Genomic DNA, 15737 nt, shown 5'->3' with positions numbered 1-15737 from the left:
GCGACAGAGACAAATAGGGTTCAATTTTTTTTTTGGGGGGGGGGGGGGGGGAGGGGTATTTTTGGTAGATGGGGAATCTTTAGCATCAAATTGAAAAGGTAAATAGTGGTGGCAATTTTTTTAATTATGAAATACACTTTATGCATAGAAAGTGAAATTTCCCTCTGAATATGAGTTTCTTTTTTAAATTTCATGTTAATTTTTTATTTATTAATTTATAAACTAGGGTTATTTTAATCATATTAAAAACTATTTGACTAGAATCGAACTCAGGATATTATTTTGATCCATTTTTCAAAACACATGATCTGAAATTGTAACGCCCTACTACCCTAGAGTCGTTACCATGTGGTTTTAAAATGTGTATTTGACTCGCTAATCGAGGTGTTAGACCCAAGAGTGTGATTAAATTAAAGTAAAGACTCATTTAATAAAATTTCCATAAAAAGGTTTAAGCATTCATTAAGAGCATATAAATGTTACAGTGGGATCCCAAAACATTGTTTAAGACATATTCACAACTCAAAATTCATTATGGAGTCAACCTAGGCAACGAAATAACACATTTACATTGCGTTTCTCAAAACTACCCAAGTCGTGGCAAACAGGTGGGCCAAACATGTACGCACCACTCCATTCCCCCCAACTCATGCTTGGTCGGCCTTTCCCCTACCCTTACATGCACCATAGAGCACCCATGAGCCAAGGCCCAGCAAGAAAACTTCACCAACATAGCATATAACAATTTATTTCAATAAGTGCATAACTAAACAAACACAACAGACTGTACAGATGCATTCACAACAGCGGCCTAAGTCGGTTACCCGATCAACCCTGAATACGCACTACGTTCCCAAAATAACCCTAGGCTCACCCCGAGCCGAATATTTGACCTCATTGTGACTATTCCGCTGATTCACTCACTAGAATCGTCTCGAGCCCAATATCGCAAATACATCCACATAATAATGTGATCTTAGTCATAACACACATAATTACATTTATGCCATTAACTGGCCAAAATTACAAATATGTCATTATTAACCAGAACGAGCCCACATGCATATTTAATATACATAAACATGCATATTTAGTCATATTATAATATAACTCAAGCAAACAAATAATGATAAACATATATCATAATTAAATCACACAATAATGCAAGTAAATCATTTATTGCCCTCCCGGCACACTAATCAAGATATCAACTCTTATTAACAAATTTGGGACATTACAAAAATGTTATTTAGCAAAAGAGGAACCAAGGCACCAAGCTTTATTAGCAAATTTTAACCGACATTTACTCTTTAACAAAATACGAGAGTCGATTGCATATAACGAAAAAACACAGGCCAAACTAGTATTTTCCCTTTTAAAAATTATTTCTAAATATTGTATCAAATGAGCCAATTAATTTTTGCAACGTGTCACTAACAATGGTAGAAAAAACTAGGACTTAAGTGCAACAATAATAGTTCCCCAAATAATAATAATTAAAGCTCATATGCAAGTCATCACAAGTATTTTGACCAAAAAGTTTGTGAAGAAAAACTAATAACGCAAATCGTTGACACACGCCATGTTTAGACAAGTCAAACCTAAACTACATTTTTCAACTTAAAAACAACAAAAGTCCATAACATCGAACTAAACTAAAAGTTTAGTTTTTATTTCAAGCTCATTCTAAAGAACCAAAAGCTATGATCATCAAGTGCAAAGTAAAGACAAAAAAAGTAGTGCAGAAAAAGCTCCACATGATTTTATATAACTAAAAAAAATTCTTCTTCTTCTTCATTTTTCTTTGATCTAAATATTTAAAATGAAGAAACACGTGGCGTTAACTTGTTCACTTCTTGCAACCCAGAACGGGGAGCAAGCATATATACATATATATATAAAAAAAAAAACTAAAAAGAATTACAAAACAGACAAGTGATTAACATCCAGCAGTAAGGTTTCTGATGCTGCAGGTGCAGCCACTTCTTCTAACCCTAAAAATTTCAAGAAAAAAAAACACTATTTAAAACAATTCCAATAATCTCTGTTGGTTGATTCTTTCCTGCATCATCTACCTATGCCGTCTTCGATTTGGGAGACTTCTTCTTGATTTGCCTCTTTGGAAGTGAGTTCTTGATCCCAAGGAAGAACAGCAGTGCACCGAAAAGTGCCACATTCTTTCAAAGCATACCAAAAAATAGCACACTCAATACGATATATAGATCCCAAGGCGCAATCATATACGTATGTATTTACACAGACCTGAAGGAAGTCACTCAGAAGTACACCATGTAATATCCGTTTTCTCAACAGGGTCATTTTGTAATTTTGCCACTGAGAGTATTTTGTCATTTTACATATTTGTGAGTTTAAATATGGATAAATTCCAATAATAACAAATATTCTCGATTTCTTATATTTGAGAACTGGAATGAGATTTAAATCTCGACATGTGCATAATGCCTAATAAATAATTAATTACGTAGGTTAATTTAATTATTTATTTATGTTGTGAATGTTATTATTATAATGAGCATAATAATATTAATAACATGATATGAATTTATTTTATTTTATTATACGGTTTATTGCATTATTATTTAAATGGATTAAATAATGGTAATAGCATGTAATTATGAAATGACCCTAATGTCCCTATGTTTGAATTTAGTTGAGGGGCATTTAAATGACATTAGAATATGATTTCAAATGCAATTAACTGATTAAATTCGAAATTTAAATCAGTTATAATAATATCACAATTTTTTTTTAGAAGAAATACAAGAAACTCCTTAACTATAGGCTTAAAATTGGTCAACAATAACTAAGAGGTTAAGCATTCGTTTCTTTTTGTTTAAGCATGATTTAGAGGGCCTCTCAACAATTCAAAACCGTGGGAAGAGAGGGAGAGTCGCAATAATGGAAGAAAAGAGATGTTCTTGAATTTTCTAGAGAGAGAAAGAGAGATTTCGGGTTTGAGAGCTCTAGGAAATTTCTAGGTGGTTTTGAATGTTTGAAATATATTTCCTATGATCTAAGGAACGTTTTTGACGTGACAAAAAGGGGCTAGAAAGGTCGTTTTCAAATATCACAAAATTTCACCATTAAAGTGGGTGTTCTTGAATAATTTCGGATCTAAGAGAACATGGGAGGTTCCAGGTTTGTTTGAAGTATTTAGAAAGCTTAGAGAGACCCTAAGAAGTGTTTTGGACGTGAAGAAACAGATCAAAAAGCTCTAAAACAAAATTTTGTATTTTGACCACCATTTTTTGGCGGTACACCGGCGACGAAGAAGACAACCATGATCCGGCCATTATGGATCGATTTTCTTGAGCTTCAAGGGTTATTTGAGGTGCTGAGATATTTGGGAACAAATTCCAACCGGTTGGGAGTGTAAAAAACAAGTGGAAAGAGGAGTTAGAATCTCGTCGGCGACGGAGAAGAAGAAGATTTCGGCGAGGCTCCGGCGAACCCGATCTGGGTATTTATGGAGGTTTTTTCTTTTATTTTTTAATCCTATAAATTATTACATTAAGTTTAGAGCATTTTCCAACTGGTTTGGTATTTTTCTGATTTTTCTTTGAATTACTATGATTTATTTAAGTTTAGATAGAGATTAATTATGTAAAATATTTTTATTGCTCAGAAAAATATGATTTTATGTTTGAATGATTTCTGTATGACTTAGAATTGTTTTTATGTTTAGGTTTAAGTTTTTATCGTATTTGATAATTTTCTTCAATTATTTTCTTTTAAATATGTGATTTAAGAAAATAAATGTGGAAAAATTATTTAAATTATTCTAAAAATTCTGAGAATTTTTATATATGTTTAAAATGAGATTCTAAGACTCTGTGTATTTTTATTTCTAATTTTTATCGTTTATGTAATTTTCATGATTTATTTGGCTTATTCTATATTTTAAATATGAAAAATATTAATGTTATTGTTTTGAACCCTAGATAATTTGTGTGTGTTACTGTAGGGTATAGAAACCAATTTTTACAGTTATATTTTATTTTTAAATCTTTTATCTATTTTTTGTTGAATTAATTGGTTTTTCTATTAAATCAATTAATAAAAATAGTTAGTTTGCCCAGAAAATTATAAAATAATTTTTATAAGTTAATTTTAGCTTTTTGAACAGTTATGTATGATTAGTTTAAATTTTGGGTTGGCTGTATAATTATTTTGAATTATTTAAATTATTTGGGAAATTGAGGAAAAATAATTTATAAATGTTAAAAATTATTTTTCTGGTCTTATATGAGCATTTGCTGATTATTTAGGGTTTTGGAAAAGTTTTTTATTAAATTTTGTTGTCATATGATAATTTTTATAAAAATTATTGAGTCTTTAATGTAATTACGATATTAAAGGGTATTTTGGTAATTTTCACATAAAAAGTATTTATATGAATTCATGCGATACGTTAGAAACAACATTGTTTGTGCATGTGACATGATAGTTTGACCTTTGTGGAAAATGATTTTAATTTACGTATCATGCATGTTAAAATGGCATAGTTAAATTATTTCGATAATTAGGGTTTCGAAATAAAACCCTAATGCCTATTTTTATTTTCCCTGAATTTTCGCTGTGTAATTGGACGTCTAGGAGCCAATGGTCGTCGATGTGACACAGCAAGTGGTTCGGGGCACATCAGCGGACAATTCACTGCTTAAGGTAAGAAGAGTGGACATCTGCGCACAAGGTGTATGTTATGTGTACAACCTTGTTTTCTTATTTGTTAGTTATGTAATTATATTTGTGACCTGAATTATTGCATTAGGTTGACTAGCATTAGGATAGTGCTAGGAATTTTAGTTAGTAGACGTGCTTAGATGATAGAGTAGGCGTGCTACTAGATTCTAGCTGCTTGTGTGAGTATAGCACTTGCAGGAATTATCTTGGGTGTGTATAACTCAGGATAATAGGATGTCACCACGGAACTGTCGAGTGTGAGTACAACCTAGGCAGGGCAACGATGTCTCGAGGGAACGGCCAAGTGTGAGTACAACGCATGCTAGACTAGGTGTCACCGTGGGAATGCCGAGTGTGAGTACAACGCAGGCAAGGCAGATTACATTTCATGTCCGATCAACATGACTTGTTAGTATTCATGTGTGTGAGTGTAACACACATTATGTTAGTGTGATATGGTGTTTATTATCGCATGATGATTATTATGCTTATGATGTTTATTTATATTTAGTTGAAGGTTTATGTTTTCTGGTTTGGGGAATTATGTCCTACATAGCTCTTCTTGCTGGGCATTAGCTCACGAGTACTCTGTGTGTAGGTAAAGGCAAAGCAAAGCAGTGAGTGGTGGGGGCTCGAGGCATGGATAGGACATGTTAGAGGCTGGGCTCCAGTTATTTTATATTTTTATTATAAATGAATGTCATGTTTTAAATTTTTAGACTTGAACGATTATTTTCTTTATGTTGTTGTTGTTAAACCTAGCGTCCAACATTTTTATTTTTAAATAATGAGATCTCATTGTCTATTTAAATTTTAAATAAATATTTTTTTTTAGTGTCTTAAAGTATTTATTGTTTATTATTTTTAAACGGACTCCCTAAGTACCGTCTCAGGAAATCGAGGCGTTACACACCAAACTGGAGATTCTCAGGGCTGTAGTTGTAGAAATTGTAAAGAATTGGAGTGACCAAGGCTAAGTAGAAAAGCTACAGCAGAAAACAATGATATCAGAACATAAGATTCACTAGTTGTGACACCTTTATATTCAAAAGTAATCGATAGAAATTCTAACCAAAATGTAAGCTCCAAAGGAACTTCCAACTACGAATAGGATGCCTCCAATAGCTTTTGAGGTTATGATAATTGCCACTAAATGCCTAGCCTGCAAATAATATCAAGAGTCACAAGCAAATTCAGAATTGAATGTTGAGACCATAACAGAAAGAGAGGAAAGCAAAAGGGTTTTACATCAATATTTGGTAGTGCAACACCAAGCTTGGCCGAGAGATTTTCTTTGAAGGTGGTGAATTTAGGAACCAACTCCTTGGCCGTAGGCCCACCATCATCACCAAATTCATTGAACCTAAGCAAATAGAGATAACATGTCAAAACAAAGGTACATATTTTTTCACATGTTGGAATAGACACCAAAATATGTAGTGTATTATAATAATTGCATCTCTTTCATCATATCACATTGTAGCTGCAAAATCCAAAGTTTTCTTCTTTATAAAAAAAATATAAAAACCCCTAAATAACATATTGATAAACTATGATAAAGTCAGAGAAAGTATGCAGATCTAAAGTGTTCCAAAATAAGGTACAACTTCCACATCTTCTTCTAACTAATATCTTTTAATTTAAGTGACTTAGGATTTGATTTAAGTTGGTAACACAAACATTTTTCTTTTGGGAGTGGTTAAAAAACAGAAATTTAAGGTTGAAATCTTCTCCATTCTTAATACTTTAATGTTTGTTGGAACTTTTTTTTGTTAAAAGTTAAAAGTGAATTGTTAAAATTGAAAAAGTACATTTGTGTGTGAAATGTAAAAAGTCACACATGGATTTGGAACACTCCTCCAAGAGTGTATATAAGATGCAAGTGTCATGCATTGAGATGTGCCCCAAGGGGTACCTAGTTTTGTGCGCATGGGTGATGACTCACACACTTGACAACCACACGTGTGTTGCCATCCGAACTGAGCTAGCGGGTGGTGTCGTGTCATACTTTATTTTTGTTGAAAAATTATTTAATAAAATAAATATTTTTATTTATTAATTAATTTTAAAACGAATTATTAGAAGCAGTAAACGTGATCCGTTTTAACTGCATATGACCACAAATTAATATACGCGACAACTCCTCTCACGATTTAATATATGTTCCTTACTGTTTTATTGGTGATCGACTTCTCTACATAAGTTGGATCATAATAACAGGAGAATACATCTTTTTTACATAAAACATTCTCTTCTGAAAAAATAAAATTTTCTCTGAGCTTTTGAGGGTGTACGAGAGCGAATCCTTTCGGTGCAGAAAGGTATCGTATACAGTGGCTGTTTTATCCTGGGGATGGCGTGGTTGCTAGACTTTCATGCACACTTAGGGAAGAGTCGCGAAATGACTTAAAGAGCGACATTGTCCGTGACTCAGCCAGAAATTTTCTATCAGTAATCCGTTCCAATTATTATTTCTTTTTAGATTAACAATTTTAAGACGTTTTCTGTTATGCTATGGCTACTACCGATGATTTTTCTGGTTCCGCTGTTACTGATATTAACAAGCCCTTTCGTTTTGAGGGTTTTCACTTTAAGCTTTGGAAACAAAAGATGCTTTTTTATCTGACCATGAAGACTGTTGTGTTTGTCCTCACTACTCTGAAGTCGGTTGTCTCTGAACCTTCGACCGACAAGGACAAAGAGACTGAACGCGAGAAGCAATAAAAGGAATTGGACTTCTGGGTTGAAAATGACTTCCTCTGTAAGAATTTTATTCTTAACGGTTTATATGACGACCTCTATGATTATTATAATTCAGATAAATCTGCAAGTGAAATTTGGGAGGCGTTGCAAATGAAATATGATACAGAGGAGGCAGGAACCAAAAAATATGTTGTCAGCCGCTACCTGAAATATCAAATGGTGGACGATAAATCTGTGGAAGCCAAATCTCACGAACTTCAGAAAATCGCGCATGAGATTATCTCAGAAGGTATGACTCTTGACGAACAATTTCTAGTTGATGTTTTAATTGACAAATTACCTCCTTAGAAGGATTTCAAAAGTGTACTCAGGCATAAGACTAAGAAATTTTCCTTAGAGAGTTTGATCACCCGCCTTCATATCGAGGAGGAAGCAAGGAAACGAGACCAGAAAAGAGATGTGCTTGTTGTCTCTAACAACAACCCCAAGAAGTCCACACCTACAGTTCTGAAGCCTAATGGCAAAAAATTTAAGAATCAGAACCGCAACTCCAATTCAAATTCCAACCGCAACAACCAGAACACTCCTCGAAACAACAATCAGAGTCAGAACCATAAAAGGAACCAACCTGGAAGGCAGCAGCCTCCACCTAAACAGAATGACTCTGGACAATTCCTTTGTTACAATTGTAACAAGCCAGGTCATATGGCACGCAAGTGTAGGAACAAGCCAAGCACTGCTCCGCAGGCTAACTTGACTGATGAAGCTTTTACAGATATGATTTATGAGATAAACCTAATTGATGGATCAGATGGGTGGTGGGTAGACACTGGCACTTCTCACCATGTCTGCTATGATCATGTTATGTTTAAGACATACACTGTTGATGATGATAAGAAAGTGTTGTTGGGAGATTCCCACACCACTATTGTTGCTAGGATTGGGAATGTGGAGCTTAAGTTTACCTCGGGAAAGACTTTATTACTGAAAGATGTAATGCAAACTCCTGAGATGAGAAAGAATCTAGTTTTTGGTTTTCTTCTTAATAAGGCTGGGTTTACTCAAACTATTGGGGCTGATTTATACACCATCACTAAGAATGGTATTTTTGTTGGGAAGGGTTATGCTACTGATGGCATGTTTAAGTTAAATGTTGAATTTAATAAAGTTTCTCCTTCTGCTTATATGTTGTGTGATTTTAATGTGTTGTCATGCTAGACTTTGTCATGTTAATAAGTGAATTATTAAGAACATGAGTAACATTGGTTTAATTCCTAAAATGTCAGATAATGATTTTGAAAAATGTGATTTTTGTAGTCAAGCAAAAATAACTAAGACACCACATAAATTAGTTACTAGAGAATCTGAGCCTTTAGATTTAATTCATTCAGATATTTGTGAACTTGATGGAACGTTAACTAGGAATGGTAAACATTATTTCATTACTTTTATTGATGATTGTTCTGACTATACTTATGTGTACTTAATGAAAAATAATAGTGATGCGCTTGACATGTTCAAATTATTTGTGACTGAAATTGAGAATCAATTCAATAAGAAAATTAAAAGTTTCATAGTGATAGAGGAATTGAATATGATTCAAGCGTGTTTATTGAGTTTTATAATTTACATGGTATTGTACACGAAACCACTGCACCATATTCACCTGAAATGAACGGTAAAGCTGAAAGAAAGAATCGAACTTTTACTGAATCTGTTGTGGCTATTTTATTGAATTCTGGTGCTGCATCTCATTTGTGGGGTGAAATTCTTTCGACTGTTTGTTATGTGTTGAATAGAGTTCCTATGTCTAAGAGCAAAGTTTCACCATATGAGATGTTGAAAAATAGGCAACCTAACCTGTCTTATTTTAGATCGTGGGGTTGTTTGGCTTATGTTCGTATTCCTGATCTTAAGAGAATTAAGCTAGCAAGTAGAGCCTATGAATGTGTATTTATCAGATATGCAATTAATAGGAAAGCATATAGGTTCTATGATTTAAATGTGCATGTTATTGTGGAATCAAATGATGCTGGTTTTTTATGAACATAGATTCCCTTTTAAATTGAGAAATAATGGAGGCACATCTACTAGCAACATTCCTACGATTAGGAGTAATGAGCATATTGAGGATAGAGAATCATAACCTAGGAGAAGTAAGAGAGCTAGAGTTGCTAAAGATTATGGTTCTGATTTCCGTGTCTATACATTAGAGGAGGATCCTGCTAACCTCCATGAAGCTTTGTCTTCTTTAGATGCTGACCTCTGGCAAGAAGCCATAAATGATGAAATGGACTCTCTTGAGTCTAACAATACGTGGCACTTAGTTGATTTATCTCCTGGTTGTAAGCCTATAGGTTGTAAGTGGATTTTGAAAAAGAAATTGAAACCCAACGATGTTGTTGATAAGTACAAGGCTCATCTTGTAGCCAAGGGTTTTAGGGAAAGAGAGAATGTAGATTTCTTTGACACTTATTCACTTGTTACTAGAATTACATCCATTAGAGTATTGATTTCTTTAGTTTCTATTCATAACTTAGTTGTGCACCAAATGGATGTTAAGACTGCTTTTTTGAATGGTGAATTAGAAGAGGAGATTTACATGGACCAACCTTAAGGGTTTGTAATTCCTGGTCAGGAACAAAAGGTTTGTGTTGACTGTGTTTTTAGCCAACGACGTGAGAACGTCAAAAACGATAAACCTTCAAGAGAATTTAAAACGACACAGACAGTTTTATCAAGAAAAGTAAATAACACACAAGATTTTTATAGTGGTTCAGCCCCGATCAGTCGGTAATAGCCTAATCCACTTAGAGTTGTGATTATAGATCTGTACTCAAGATCAAATGGACAGAGCCAACTGAGTTTCTTCAGTACAGATTGCAAAAATACAAGAATCCTTTCAAATACCAGCACTTTCTCTCTCTAGAATACTCAGACCCAAATTTTCCCAAAAGTCTAGAAAAAAGGAGAAGAAGCCCCTTTCTAATCCCATAAGCCCTCTATTTATAGGCTTAGGGTCATACATACGGTATCCCCTAGAATCGAGATATTTTATTATATTTATTACATTTAAATTACAAAAAACATTCAAAATGTAACAAAACCCCCCATTTGTGGGAAGAATGAGAGATTCCCGCGTATCTTGTTGAAGCTGTTTCTGGGAATCTTGACTTAGTCCTCACCTCACCTCCACTCTGGTCGATCATACACATGCTGGTCCGACATACATTTGCTGGTAGGACATGCAAGTGCTGGTAGGACATGCAAGTGCTGGTCGGACATGTGCATGGTGGTAGGACATGCACTCCTCTCCTCTAGCATGCCATTTCTTTATTTGGACAACCATGCACTGGTTGGACATATGCATAAAGACCAAATTCTTGGGCTCTCCTCGGACCACATCCTTGGGGTCTCCTAGGACCATTCTCTTGGGGTCTCCTAGGACCACTCTCTTGGGTTCTCCTCGGACCAAAGTCCCTTGGGCTCTCCTCAAACCACATCCTTGGGATCTCCTAGGATGCACTCTCCTTAGTTCTCCTAGGATGCACTCTCCTTAGCTCTCCTAGGACCACCCCCTTGGGGTCTCCTCGGACCACACCCTTGGGATCTCCTAGGATGCACTTGGCTTGGTTATGACATCTTTCAAGCAGTCCAAACTCTTCACCAGTCTACCGGGTCACTTTATCACAACTCTGAGGAGTCAATGTATTTATTGAATATTAATATGTCTTTTACAGACCATGCACTGCAACTTGTCACATTTATTGCCACGTCATTGATTTCCATTTGGGGATAACAGTTTGTAAACTGGATAAGTCTCTATATGGTCTTAAGCAAACACCTAAGCAATGGCATGTGAAATTTGACAATTGAGTCATCTCACATGGTTTCAAAGTGAATGAAAATGACAAATGCATTTACTATAAATCTGAGAATGACATTTGCACTATTGTATGTTTATATGTGGATGACTTGCTCATATTTGGTTCGAATATCCATGATGTGAATGCTGTGAAATCTCTGTTATGTGTTAACTTTGATATGAAATACCTTCGAGACGCGAATGTAATCCTTGGTATTGATATTACTAGGTCTGAAAAGGAAATTTCTTTGGATCAATCTCACTATATTGATAAGATTCTAAAGAAATACAATTACTTTGACTGTAAACCTGCTTGCACACCATATGATCCAAGTGTTAAGTTATTTAAGAACACTGGTGATGGTGTGAGACAATCTGACTATGCGAGCATCATTGGTAATCTTCGATATGCCACTGATTGTACGAGACCCGACATTGCTTATGTTGTGGGATTATTGTGCAGGTTTACTAGTAGACCTAGTATAGAGCATTGGCATGCTATTGAAAGGGTCATGAGATACCTAAAGAGAACCATGAACCTTCGAATACATTATAAGAAGTTTCCAGCTGTTATTGAAGGATATAGTTATGCAGACTGGAACACTCTGTCTAATAACTCCAAAGCTACAAGTGGCTACATTTTTAGTATAGCTGGTGGAGTTGTTTCTTGTAAGTCTAAGAAACAAACTATTTTGGCTCACTCCACCAAGGAGTCTGAAATTATAGCACTAGCTACAGCTAGTGAAGAAGCAGGTTGGCTGAGAAACCTGCTAGCTGAGATCCTTTTTATGGGAAAAACCGATACCAACTGTGTTGATCCACTGCGATAGTACCGTGGCTATTGCAAAAACTCATAACCGTTATTACAACGGTAAGAGACGACAGATACGTCGTAAGCATAGTACTGTTAGAGAGTTTCTCTCAACAGGAGCTATTAGAGTGGACCATGTACGCACTGATGATAACTTAGCAGATCCTTTGACGAAAGGATTAGCTAGAGAGAAAGTTCATAAAACATCGAAAGGAATGAGACTATTGCCCTTAGAATGATGAATCACTTATGATGGTAACCCAACCTAAAGACTGGAAATCCCAAGAACTAGGTTCAATGGGTAATAACAAGTTGTGACGTGATATGAGTTGGATCATGCTATTTCCATTAAAGCATATAAAAGCATGAATTCCTGAAGCGATGAGAGGATGAGTTAATAGAAACTCTTAATGAGATCTATACTCTACATGGAGTGGAGTACCGAGCTACAAGAGTACTCTTGATAGACTCACCTATATGAATGTGGAAGTGGGGTCGTTTCCTATGGAATTTTGGGCAAAATTTCTAGAGCATTCTCTATATTGGGATAGATGTGCATGGACATTAACACACATGCTTTTTGACTACACCCTTGAAAGGTTGGTGCGTGACGCGATGTTAAAAATAGAGTTCAAAATTACGTGTCACTCCAGTATAATCTAAATCATATTCACTACGCAAATGTTCAAATCGAAAGATACATTTGTTTATGCACAATCTTATTGATTCTGATATTGCTCGAGAAATTTTTTCAAAAATTCAAGTAGGGGATTGTTGAAACTTTTTTTGTTAAAAGTTAAAAGCCAATTATTAAAATTGAAAAAGTAGATTTTTGTGTGAAATGGGAAAAGTCCCACATGGATTTGGAACACTCCTTCAAGAGTGTATATAAGATGCAAGTGCCATGCATTGAGGTGTGCCCCAAGGTGTACCCAGTTTTGTGTGCATGGGAGAGGACTCACACATTTGACCAACACACACGCGCGCCGCCGCATCCGACCGAGCTGAGCTGGCGGGTGGTGTGGTGTCATACTTTATTTTTTGATGAAAAATTATTTAGTAAAATAAATATTTTTATTTATTAATTAATTTTAAAACGACTTATTAGAAGCAGTAAACGTGATCCGTTTTAACTGCATATGACCACGAATTAATTTACGTGACAATTCCTCCCACGATTTAATAAACGTTTCTTACCGTTTTATTGGTGATCAACTTCTCTACATAAGTTGGATCAGAATAACGGGATAATACATCTTTTTTACAGATAACATTCTCTTCTAAAAAAATCGAATTTTCTCTGAGCTTTTGAGGGTGTACGAGAGTGATTCCTTTCGGTGCAGAGATGTATCATATACAATGATTGTTTTATCTTGGGGACGGCGTGGTTACTAGATTGTCGTGCACACTTAGGGCAGAGCCGCGAAACTGCTTAAAGAGAGCGACATTGTCCACGACTTAGCTAGAAATCTTCTATTGGTACTCCATTCTAATCATTATTTTATTTAGAATAACAATGTAAAAACAAAATATACCAAGGATAACCTTCAATGAAAATGACTAAACAAGAAGTTATCAACCAACCATTCATGGCACATATTACCTTGCCATACGCCACTCAATCAAGACCTTGTTAATATCACATCATTAAGAGTCCATCCCCACAACAAACGCAAAATCTTTTTATTTATTTCTCCTCGAAGTCCCAACAAACCAAATTTAAAACGACCAAAAAGAACCGAAGTTGGAATATTCTATATTTTAAGATATATTACTGATCCAATTCATTAAAACGACACAGATTTCCATAGGCAGCCAAATAACTTGACATATAACCAGATCCATTAACACTATAGATCCAAAATCCAAGATAGTAACGTAAATTTGACCAAACCTTAAGTCAACATTTCAAATAACTACAGCATAGTCAATATTATTTTGCACAGAAAACAACAAATAAAATTCCTAGAAAAATAAACTTTTAAACAACGAAAACAAACCCCAGTGTCATTGCATAAAATCATAACGAGAAACTTATACACATAATTTGAATACACAAATCACATTCAGACAACCCCAAGAATGAACAGATCTTAGAGAACTTACGCTTGCAAGGCAGAGAGGATGAAAAGGGAGGCGAACAGAACCCTTCCGAGAAAAGAGAAGAATCCCATTATTCTTCTTTCTTGTTGCGGAAAAGCTTTTCTTTGTATGGCCAAACTGGAAGCTCCTCGCTCCCTTTAATGGCTTATTAGAGAGAGAGAGAGTTGTTAAGAGATTTATGGGTTGAATTTATAAGAGCAGAGACGAAGCAATTAGAGAGAGAGAAGAAGTACTAAGAGAGATTAGAAAATAATTAAAAACATGCAAATGGAAAATCAGAAAAGGGTTGGGAGATTTCAAAATTTTCTTAATTTCCAGCAGAAAATTAATATAAACATTCCTCAAAGACTTAATAATAAATCTTGTCAAAAATAAATAAGTCAATCTTCTAAAAACAACAGTAAATAAACAATAGAAAACGTCTTAACCACTCATATGGTAAATTCCTTGCGTGTGATACGGTGAAAACGTCTTTCTCATCCCTAAATAATCACCATTTTTTTAGCAACTAAATAATCATCATTTATTATTTATTTTTCAATTTTTAAAAATTAATTTGTATATTTAAATATAACTTTTATACATATAAACACCAAAACTAATACAAGTATCTACGTCTCCCAAATCGATTTTTTTTTATATAAAATTAAAAAATATAATCATAAAAATAAATTATATATGTATTCAAAATGTTAAAAATTCTTTATAAAAAATAAATTATATATAATATATCTTTTGTGTAAGGGTTCACATCATTTTAAATCTTCTATTTTAGCCGATCACCAATTTTGACCATTTATTTTTAAAAACTTAACTTTTGGACATCATGTTTTGTCGAAATGTTAAAAATTGGTATATATAAATAGATTATTTGAATCATGTGTATTTGATTACGTGCTTAGACCATTTTTTTATTAATTTTAAATTTTTTTACATCGTGTGTTTATGTATTTGATTACATGTTTAGACCTTTAGTTTTAAAAAATTAATTTTTGAATCTCGTGTCTACTTATTTAGACCTTTTATTTTTAAAATGGTATAATAAATTATTAAAAATTTGTCAAACAAAGAGCTAGTATTGAATTTTCAAAAATAATATTTTACTTAAATAAAATGGATCAAAATATATTTTATTTTATATAATTGTTATGTACTTTTATTTTTAAGTAAATTTAAATATATATTTATATATGACTTTTTTTATATATAGATAGATATTTAGAAACTAAAATAAAATAGAATAGAAAAGTAGAATAAAAATATTTTTTTTAGAAATGTTGAATAAAAAATGAGAAAAAAATAAGAAAATAGATAGAGTGATTTAGAAAAAATTTAGAGTGACACATCATTTCCTTGATGCTCTCTTTTATATAAATATATAGTTTTATTTTATATAATTGTGTTGTACTTTTATTTTTAAGTAAATTAAAATATATATATATATTTATTTATATATGTCTATTATTATATATAGATAGATATTTAGAAAGTTGTTACATCCAGATTTCGAGACCTGAGGGTGTGACCTCGAAAGCTGGACTCTTCAGGTGT

The 15737-nt window shown here is 33.8% G+C and overlaps 1 protein-coding gene across 1 annotated transcript; it reads right to left on the bottom strand.

Moving 5' to 3' along the window:
- Positions 1–1750: 1750 nt before the first annotated feature.
- Positions 1751–14548, bottom strand: LOC133816551 (uncharacterized). The gene is made up of 6 exons (XM_062248982.1): positions 14190–14548; positions 5953–6067; positions 5777–5866; positions 5614–5690; positions 2263–2305; positions 1751–2177 (listed from the first exon to the last, which is right to left on the bottom strand). The coding sequence occupies exons 1-6, from the start codon at positions 14255–14257 to the stop codon at positions 2076–2078; spliced, it is 495 nt and encodes a 164-aa protein (XP_062104966.1). The 5' UTR covers positions 14258–14548; the 3' UTR covers positions 1751–2075.
- Between the last annotated feature and the right edge of the window lie 1189 nt (positions 14549–15737).

The sequence above is a fragment of the Humulus lupulus genome, chromosome 2 (genome assembly GCF_963169125.1).
Source record: "Humulus lupulus chromosome 2, drHumLupu1.1, whole genome shotgun sequence".
Classification (NCBI taxonomy): domain Eukaryota; kingdom Viridiplantae; phylum Streptophyta; class Magnoliopsida; order Rosales; family Cannabaceae; genus Humulus; species Humulus lupulus.
The sequence above is the reverse complement of the archived record's forward strand: the minus strand, read 5'-3'. Positions and strand labels throughout refer to the sequence as shown.